The 10,825-nt window shown below is 35.3% G+C and overlaps 1 protein-coding gene across 1 annotated transcript; it reads left to right on the forward strand.

Annotated features, from left to right (window-relative positions):
- The first annotated feature begins 8,026 nt into the window (after window positions 1–8,026).
- Window positions 8,027–10,342, forward strand: LOC109112572 (C-C motif chemokine 20-like). The gene is made up of 4 exons (XM_019125462.2): window positions 8,027–8,187; window positions 8,330–8,447; window positions 9,866–9,943; window positions 10,130–10,342. The coding sequence occupies exons 1-4, from the start codon at window positions 8,106–8,108 to the stop codon at window positions 10,188–10,190; spliced, it is 339 nt and encodes a 112-aa protein (XP_018981007.1). The 5' UTR covers window positions 8,027–8,105; the 3' UTR covers window positions 10,191–10,342.
- The last annotated feature ends 483 nt before the right edge of the window (window positions 10,343–10,825 follow it).

The following is a 10,825-nucleotide window of genomic DNA, read 5'->3' on the forward strand; positions in this document are numbered from 1 at the left end:
ATATCTAGTTTATGGATTTCATAATTGCCCACAATGACACACCAGTGATGTGAAAATGAAGGGCATTAACATCAACACACACATTTGGAGGAGGATAATATACAATCACATCATTTTTAGCCTCTCTGACCATCTTCCAAACCACTGCTCATGTTTCTAGCTCTTTGGACAAAATGGCCCATTCATCAGATGCACCATCTTCCTCCTCCATCACCCCTCCCACAGCTAAAGAACGCTTGCGTAAATGTTATTGTGAGTGTGTGTACCATATACTAGCAAAACAGTTATCAAAATCATAGTTCATATTGTTTTTCCTCTAGTACACTGAAAAAAATAAGTAAGCACTTGCAAACAATTTATTTTAGCTGCATTTATTAAATAAATACATTTAGTTGAAAGTTAGTCAACTAAATTTGTTTATTTAAATGTAGTTAAAATAAATTGATTGCAACCACTTACCTTAATTTTTTTAGTAAATTCAATTAATCATTTTTTCAGTGTATTTCATTGCTTACATAGCATTTCTGCCTCTCTCTTTGTCTAACCCGCCCCATGCAGCTTCGTTCCCGTTCTTTCTGGCGGTCTTCTTAGAAGGTTATGTCTATGATAAAGCTAAAGGTGACATGATAAGCTGTGCAATCATCTAGGTCTGAGGTGCCCAAATCCCTGCCTAAGCCCTGTCATAAATCCATCTGTTATCTGTGTTACTCCTCTGGTCCTGACACCAAAACACAAAGCACCCGCCCCGACGAGCCTCTTGTCAAGATGCATTCTGCCTACAGATTGTGTGTGTGTGTTGGAGCTGGCACTTTGATTTATTGTAGCGTTCTGGCCCGTGCTCCTCTGGGCCAGCAGTGTGTGTTTGTTTTCAGGAGGACAGTGTTGAGCAAATTTTAGCATGCTACACAGAGCGCTAAAGTGTTTGCATAAGCAACTCCACAATAGCAGCAACACATAGTGTGTGTGTGTGGACGAGTGTATGTCCTTCATTAGAATTCCAAGGGATTCATTATTGTCAAGATGTATGGAAATTTCAATGTATAGTTCAACCAAAAATGACAAATCTGTCATCATTTACTCACCCTCTGGTTGTTCTAAACCATTATGACAGAAAATGATCATTTGAAGAAGTTTTTGTCCATCCAGTGAAAGACAACACTGGACCTCAAGGAACCCCCCCCCCCCCCCCCCCTTTCTATTCTTTCTTAATTAATGTACATTTATAATACTATACTTTGTTATATTACTGTGGCTTTAAATTACAGAAAATTTAGTTAAAGGGGTCATTGGATGCCCATTTTCCACAAGTTGATATGATTCTTTAGGGTCTTAATGAAAAGTCTGTAACATAGTTTGGTTGAAATTTCTGAATGGTAGTGTAAAAAACTTTTTTACCCTGTCAAAAACAACTATTTTCAGAGCCAGGTGGTTTGTAGCATTTTCCTTTAAATGTTAATGAGCTCTGCTGACCCCGCCCCTCTCTTCCGCTCTCTGAGGGACTGTTTACTTTAGCCAAATTCATTGTGAAACTTGCTAATTAGCACATTATTAGGAAAGCCGATTTGCAAAGATTTATTAAAAAAACCCATATACTCACTTTTTCTGTATAAGTGAAGCTGGACCACGAATGATTTGCGTGAAGATGGACGCATTTAGGTAGATTGGGGGCGCATTCCCTTCAAAAAACAAATGTAAACCACCGTGTCTTCAGCGGCTCAGATGTTGGGAGTAAATGACGACTGCTATGTTCATTATTACATCCAACAACAGAACACCTCAATCACTTAGGAGTCATTCTTGTCTACATCTGGTCCGTTGTCGAAACAATGGTGGACTGATGAAAGCTCACTCAGGGCGGGTCTAAGGTAAGATGCCAGTCCAGTCTGTGCTGAAATGCTACTGTCAATCAAACTATCATGGGAGGGGCCTGTCTGTGTGATGTCACAAAGACAGGCATCTGAGATTGGCTCGATTTGAGAAAGGGGTAAAGATTTTAGTAGGTCAAAAAAAAAAAAAAACACTGGGTGGATTTGTGTCATTATTGGGTGGTTGTGTACACTTACTGCCAACACACATTTCAGTTCAAACAACTTGTAAAAGTGCATGTAGCATCTGATGACCCCTTTAATGCTGCAGTGTCAGTGTTTCTAATACAACACTTGAGGGAATGATGGAAAATTCTCCTATTAATACTCCTAACCCTAAGGTTGTGGGTTCGAGTCTCAGGCCGAGAATACCACGACTGAGGTGCCCTTGAGCACCGAACCCTCAAATGCTCCCTGGGCGCTGCAGCATAAATGGCTGCCTACTGCTCCGGGTGTGTGTTCATGGTGTGTGTGCACTTTGGATGGGTTAAATGCAGAGCATGAATTTTGAGTATGGGTCACCATACTTGGCTGTATGTCACATCACTTTAAACAATCTCTCATTTCTCGCACTCTCTCTCTCTTTGAAAGTCCTAAATTGGCTATTGCATGTTTTCTTCTTTTGCTAATAGAGCATATGGAAATGCAAAAATTACATTTGTTGTAGTTTCTGTTTTACATAAGAAATGTAAAAAGGACTCATTGTCTCATGCTTTAGTATTTCTAATTAAGTTATAATTATATAAGAGATAAAATATAGAAATTATGGGATACTAAATCATAATACATTTTAATTGATGAGAAACGTCATATTTTTAGGACCTTATGACTTATGACTTTCAAGCTATGGGACACCTTTATGACCATATGTCCAAACCTTTTTGTTATACTGTATATGGAAACCCATTTCTGCCATGTGAAGAAAAAAAAAAAAAAAAAAAAACAGAAAAAAAAAGAAGAAAAAAACATGTTTTGGAAAGTCAAAATAAAGTCTCGTAAAATAATGAGATATTAAGTTATTAAAAATGTAAAAATAATGGAAAAGTTAAATTATGAAATTATTTTTTTACAACATAATTATGACATTTTATCTTATATGTATAACTTTCATTGTATGGAGAAGACAAAATCAAAAATTAAAAATCTAAATATTTATATTCTATATATTTTCTTCTATGTTCTGATGAAAAAAGTAAGACAAGCAGGTTTGGAATGACATGAGGGTGAGTAAATGAGTTTAAAATGTTCTATTTTTGGGGTGAACAATCCCTTTAACACCATTCATATCCCTAAATATGTTTATCAAACTGTAAAACCAGAAAGAAATGAAAGGCTGTTAAAATGTGACATAATTGTGACACACAGACAATTAATTAGTAGTCTGCATCAGAAAAAGTGCACATTGAGGAAACAAAGCTGTTGCAAAAAGGTATACAGAAACTCATGAGCGCACTTATGAAGCCTAAAATGACAAATGGGACACCCTATGGTCTCATACAACAAGTTTGCCATTTGGGACGGGGCCTGCTAGTTCCACTTCAGATACACAAACCTGCTCACTCTTGAGTCTCTTATATTCATTGCAAATGCAGAACTGCAAAGGATTCCAAACCTTTTACACTGACATTTTTATAGAGTTAGAACTGTGCTGTCTCTGGCACAGGGCCCTCCCTGCAGGAAGCGGGGCCTTAAATAATCATTCATTCTTTTCGTTGTCCTTTACATCTTTCATAGCTGTCATCTCGTCTGCTTTATTGGACAGAATTTATCACAAACTACAAAAATCTCCCCTAGAATGAGAAATATTTGATTACTTTAAAGTTGGAGTGTGGCCCAAATTTGAGGGAGAGGAGGATGTTGTGTCACTGACAGCGTTATGCCAGCTGTGATATTCATCCTCAGATTTATGGCTCTATGTCCACTCTGTCTGTCCTCTGTGACAAATCTTCTACTTAAGCAGACAGTTTTTTGGCCAATGCCTTTGAGGTAATTTTAATGTTAAAAGCATTTTTTTTTATTTTTTTTTTTTTTATGAGATGACAAAACTGAACAAATGCCACCAGGAAATGCCTAAAACCGCTTCATTCAGCCTGGTAAAAAATGGTCCAAGCAAGCAGAACACTAAACTTTTTCTGAAAACAACAACAATCATTTTAGTGCTATCCTCAATCTTAATTCAAAGCAAGACAAGGAAAAACAAAACAAACCCATCTCCATGTCCTCTGGCGCCCCCTGAAGGGAAATACAGACATTAAAAAGAAAAAAAAAAGTGTATCTGGAGTTTAGAATCAGACTATAAGAAAAAATCTCATATTACATTGATTTCGTAAATCACAGTTAAGTCATATTATGACATAGTAAGTCATATCTATTAGATAAGCGAAAATTATAAATCCAAGTCAAAATAGAGATTATATATAAAATTGAAATTATGACAAAGTCAGCACATTATGTGTTTTTTATGTCATAATTATGGCTTTTATTTAATATTTCTGACTTAGTATTTCATAATTAATACTAATGTCATAAAAATAAAGAGTGATTTGGGCTAACATAGTTATAGAAAATATATTACTTATTTGTGAATGTGAATGTTTAAATTTAACAACAATACAAAGTTAAATGAAGAAGTTTTTGTCCATCCAGTGAAAGACAACACTGGACCTCAAAGAACCTTTTCACAGACTGTGATGAAGCATTGCCAACTAAATCTAGTAAAGAGATTTTTTTTTTCTTTTTTAATTAATGTACATTTATAATACTATACTTTGTTATATTACTGTGGCATTAAATTACAGAAAACTAGTTAAAGTAGATTTTTTTCTACTGATAGATTTTATTATTTTACCATGTCCCAATCAAAAATAAATAAATAAATAAATACATACATACATAAACAGCCAAGATATATGGCTGTCTCACCTCTGACCTCAAGGTCAAAAGAGATCAAATACGTACCAGTGATTGTGTCCCGTGATTTCACAGTCATTTCAAATTAACGTACATGAGGTGTAGCCTGAAAGTACACAGTTTGACAGGTAATCTATCAGTCTGTCTTCAGGCTTGCAGGGACCCAGGTGTAACATTTACACCATGAATTTTAATCTTAGAATCTAATATTTATCATCAGAGAGCAATGAATGAGAGAGCTGGTGACCTGACATGTCTTCTATCGGTTTCTCTCTCTCTCTCTTTCTGTCTCTCCAGATTCATCATTTGAGGTATTAATTTGTTAACCTCCCACTGGGTCATTATAAAGGAATCAAAATGAGAGAAGCTTACAACCACCCACATACGGTAATTATTCAGACTGAGAGCAAACGTGTGAAAAGATTGAAGTGCACAAGCAGAAAGTCCCACTCTGGCTCTGGCACAGACGAGAGGAGGCGTACAATATGATTCACGTGTTGCAGAGCAGAGTGTGGGGGAGAGCAGAGACAGAGACAGAAAGAAAGGTCTCAATAAAAAGAGAAAAGTGGAGAGATATTGAGAAGGAGAGCGAGGTGTCGCAGTGATGATTAATTCAGCTGTGCTGTACATACAGAGAGAGCCAGACTGCTGTTTAGACAGTGGAGAATGAATGTGTTTACTCAGCATTAGTTTGTACACTAATGCAGCACACCTCAGCATTCAGTGGACAGCAACATCATCTTCACACACATTTATCAAGTGAATGCTTGTGAATGTTTGTCTAATCAAGTTAAATTTTATCTACTACATTAAGTAATATCTATCTATCTATCTATCTATCTATCTATCTATCTATCTATCTATCTATCTATCTATCTATCTATCTATCTATCTATCTATCTATCTATCTATCTATCTATCTATCTATCTATCTATCATCTGCCAAACGGCCTAAGCATCTAACCATTTATCAACCAATATAACCATTTATCTACCCATCTAATTATTTATCTACCATCTGCCTGTTTGTCTAGCCACCTACCTATCCATCCATCTGTCTGTCTATATGTTTGTGTCTACCCATTTTACCCACCCACCTACCTAACCATCTACCCATATTACCATTTATCTACCCATCTAACATTTTATCCACCATGTCTGCCTACCTACCTATCTAACCATTTATCTACCCACATTACCATTTATCTACTTATTTATCTACTTATTTCATGTTTGTCTGTCTACCTATCTACCCACCTACCTGAACATTTATCTACCCATCTACCTATATAACCATTTAGCTCCCCAGCTACCATATAACCATTTATTTACCCACCTACCCAACCATTTATCTACTCATCTATCTCTGTTTTTTGTCTACCATCTACCCATCTGCCTAACGATTTATCTACCCATTCACCCATATAATAGTTTATCTACCCATCTAACCATTTAGCTACCCATCTACCCATAACCATTTATTTACCATCTATCTACCTACCATCCATTCATATCTGCATGGTTGTCTGTCTACCCATCTACCCACCTAGCTAACCATTTATCTTCTCATCTACCAATATAACCGTTCATCTACCCATCTAATCATTTAGCGATCTACCTACACATCCATCCTTTTATCCATCCATCCATCCAACCATCCATCCATGTATGTTTGTCTGTCTACCGATCTACCCACCCACCTAACCATCTATTTACCTATCCATCCATCCATCCATCCATCCATCCATCCATCTTCTTACCATCCATCCATTTATGTCTGTATGTTTTTTTTTGTCTACCATCTACCCACCTACCTAACGATTTATCTACCCATCCACCCATATAATAGTTTATTTACCCATCTAACCATTTAGCTACCCATCTACCCATAACCATTTATCTACCATCTATCTACCTACCATCCATTCATATCTGCATGGTTGTCTGTCTACCCATCTACCCACCTACCTAACCATATATCTTCTCATCTACCAATATAACCGTTTCTTTACCCATCTAATCATTTAACGATCTACCTACACATCCATCCATCCTTCCAACCATCCATCCATGTCTGTCTGTCTATCGAACTACCCACCCACCTAACCATCTATTTACCTATCCATCCATCCATCCATGAAAACATCTCCCTAAATAAAGAATACTAACAAAGGAAATCACTTTGTCAGCATGCTGTTGAGAGTGCAGTTAGGGAATATATGATAAAATACAGCAAAAAAAAAAAAAAAAAAAAAGCCACAGGGTTGCTTGGATATTAAGCCTGGTTGCAATTTCCTGGAAATACAGTATAAATGTTTTATTAGTCGACAGAAATAGAACTTGCTCACAACAGACAGCTTGCACATTGCATGAGATGTTTTCTAAATCTACACATTCCATATCTCACGATTTTATCAGCTATACAGCCTTTAGACAGAAATGCACCCTGAGGCAGTTTCACATGACAAAACCTCTATCTATTTCACAATTAATAGTGTGTTTCACACAAAGACACATACTAGCTAGATTAACTAAATATATGATCTTCACATTAAATCTCCCCTTGATGGTAAGATTCCTGTATTGAGATGTTTTCTAGGTCACGGAAGCTGTGCATGTTAATTTGTTCTTTTGCTCAGAGGGGAAAATTGTCATTCTCACCACTAAATGGGTCATGGTAAAGAAGAGGTTTAGCTATTCTTCACATTGCACAATAAATAACTTCCCCTATAAACATACTTGGTAGCTCGAGATAAGGCACAAATTGATGTCAACAATTTCAAATTGTATAAATCAAACCTGTAATCATGTAATACCATCAGATAAAATAATTAATCTGAAATATATGAACAAATTATTTAAAATAAATGACAAGTGATGACATGCATCAGCTTATAAATATTAGTCATAAAAGGGAAAAAAAACATGAATAGCATAGCAAAGAAGAAAAGAACAGAGCTACACTTTGACATTTAAGGTCTTTTCATGGACGTCATTCTAGATGGTGATTTACATCATCAACAACGCCACTTATACTTGAGGCAAAATGTACACAAAAATGTATACACATACTATCATGGGACGTGCATAATTGCTCGAGATATTAAGAAACAGTCTTAGATCAATCTGCACCACATCCGTGGTTGGGACTTGCTATGTAAGCATTGTAATATCGGCAATATTGGTTTTCCTGTTTTCTTTTTCCAGGGTTGCTGTCCCCATTTTAGAGCATGCATCTGATTTGTAATTCTACAATACATGTGCAACTGATCTTATCGCTCACTATATAAGGCCCTGCACTGCTATAACAAACATCTCTGACTGACTGAAATGCGCTGCATAATGTCTCTGTTCACCATCACTCTCATCAGCAGCGTTCTTCTGAGCCTGTTTCCTCACACTCCAGCAGCATGTAAGTTTCTTGTGGAGATCTTACTGCTTTTTGCACTGTTTTGATCATTGCTGTGAATTTAGCTGACATTTTCAATGTTGTTTTAATGGGTACTGTGGATCTATGACTATGATTGTAAAAAAAATGTTGTGTGTGATGTCAGATGGGCCGCTGAACTATGCCTGTTGTGTGAAATACACTCAAAATCCTCTGCCCTTTGGTGTGATCAAGGGCTTCATGGAGCAGAAGTCCACTGAGGTGTGTCGCATAGACGCCATCATGTAAGTCACTGTAACCCGACCACAGGAATGAGTCAGGGTTCACACATTTACCCACACAATGTGGTTGCACAGAAATAGACACATTTAACCATACATTTAAATATGAGGGCGCACAGCCAATACAAAAATCCCACAGCATTAACACAAGAAATACAATGGGGTACAAATATCTGATACCACATAGAAAAACTTATTAAATATTATAATTAAAAAAAAAATATATAGAACTATAATGTAAAATGAGGGGGAAATTATTATTACTAGGTCACAAATTTTATACAAATGAATTTGTACAAATATTCAGATGTTCTTGCTGCGGCTGAAACAGCTAATGAGGTAGGATCTGGAGGAATTACCACTTTACCACAAAGTTTATGGAAACAAGCTGTGTACAAAAACGTGAGAAAAAAGATTCCAGCACTACTTGTGATAAAGGACACTTTATTACTTAAACAATACAGACGCGTTTCAGATACCCTGAAGAAGCCTCTTAGGCTAAAAGGCATCGGTATTGTTAAAAGTCTCCTTTATCACAAGTAGTGCTGGAATTATTTTTATTTTTTTTCTCACATTGCGGTTGAAACAAACATTGCTCTTTGAATCATTTTCAAATCATGCTGGAGAACATGATGTGAAGTTTGTGTGGTTCAGGTATACTGCCATTGAAGCAAATAGGGGGGAAAACGATATGGAAAAACTCAAAAATTCTAAAAATAAAATTACGCAAATTGTTATGTTGAGAATATAATTTGCAATGAAAAATAAACAAATAATTAAAACCACTAAATTAACATTACACAAATATGTAATACACTACTGCTCAAATGGTCTGGGTTGTTAGGTCTCTTATGTTTTTGAATACAGCAATATTGTGAAATATTATAACAATTTAAAATAAATGTTTAAATTATAGTTAAATATTATATTTAATATTTAAATATATTTTTAAAATATAAATTATTCCTGTCATGGCAAAGCTGAATTTGAAAGTTGAAACATTATTCACACATGATCATTGTGTCACATGATTCTTCAGATACTTCTATTATTATTATAAAATATTTTGTGTAATATTTTTCAAACATTTTTTTTTTTCAGGATTCTTTGATGAACATACAGTTTAAAATTAGAGCATTTTTTGTATTGTTTAATTTTGATTAATTTAATGCATCCTTGCTTAATAAATGTATTAATTTCTTCTTCTTCTTTTAGATTCTTGCTTACCCAATACTTTTGAATGGCAGTTTGTATTATATAATCAGTATTATTAAAATGAATTTAAAATCAGACTTTTGGTCCTGACTGTATTAATACAAATGAAGAGACAACTGCCTGTGGCATCCAATAATAATCACAATAAGCAGTCTTCAGAAGAAAGTTTGCCTTCATTGCTTTCTAAAACTATCTTTCTCTTCAAGCTTTCTCACCAAGAACAACAAGAAGGTATGTGCGACCACTAAGGATCAGTGGGTGAGAGTAGCGCTTGCACGTCTGAGGTAAGAAGAACAAAGAGTGTGACATTTAAACAAGTCACCTCAATTTTTTTGGCAAACAATGGCGACATTTAAGCTAACATTCGCTATCACTAAGCAGTAAATAATGTGACAAACTGGAATTCTTATTGATTTATTTTTTTATGATGGCCAAATAACAAATGACTTAGATTTATATTTTCTTTGTAGGTCCAAATTAGAGAAACTGTCAGAAGAGGGAAATCAGCATCTCATCACTGCTGGACTGTAACGCATGATTCACACAACCACCAAAAGCCCATGAAGCTTTTGCAAATAACGTGGCTTTAAACATTTTAAACATATGAAGGCAAATTCTATTAATTACTGATGATTATCCTCATACATCATGCTTTAAATTCTATTCTGACTATATACTCTTAACAATAATAAAAAAAAAAAAAACTGTTTTATACTTCTTATTTTTCTTATTTTTTATTTTATTTCAGTCTGAGATGATGTACAGATTTGTCTTTAAAAGCAATAATGAAAGGAAAAAAAAACATTAAAAGTGAAATAAAAAGTAATTTTCTTTGCATGCTCCTTACTGAAAAAAAAATCCAGCTGGGAGAGAATAGTAAACAAAATTACACAGCTAGTTTAAATCATTACATTACAAAATGATCACTTTTGTACTTTAGAACAAACCATAACATATCTGTGAAAAGGTGTAAGCTTCTGATAAATCTGAGACTAAATTCATAAACTCATTTCTGTCCTTCTCAATCCCGGAGGCCTGGGTACAGGTGTCCCAATGTTAATATTGTTCATCAGCTAAAAGAATGAGACAGTGAGTGAAAACAATTATGAAACAAACATCTACCAAACAACAGCTATATTCTCCTTACTTCTGATTTGCTCTTAGTA

The sequence above is a fragment of the Cyprinus carpio genome, chromosome B2, assembly GCF_018340385.1.
Source record: "Cyprinus carpio isolate SPL01 chromosome B2, ASM1834038v1, whole genome shotgun sequence".
NCBI lineage: Eukaryota > Metazoa > Chordata > Actinopteri > Cypriniformes > Cyprinidae > Cyprinus > Cyprinus carpio.

Coding starts and splice junctions, on each gene's coding strand:
- LOC109112572 (XM_019125462.2), top strand. CDS start 8,106: ATGCGCTGCATAATGTCTCTGTTCACCATCACTCTCATCAGCAGCGTT. Junction 8,188..8,329: donor TCCTCACACTCCAGCAGCAT/GTAAGTTTCTTG, acceptor GTGTGATGTCAG/ATGGGCCGCTGAACTATGCC. Junction 8,448..9,865: donor TGTCGCATAGACGCCATCAT/GTAAGTCACTGT, acceptor TTTCTCTTCAAG/CTTTCTCACCAAGAACAACA.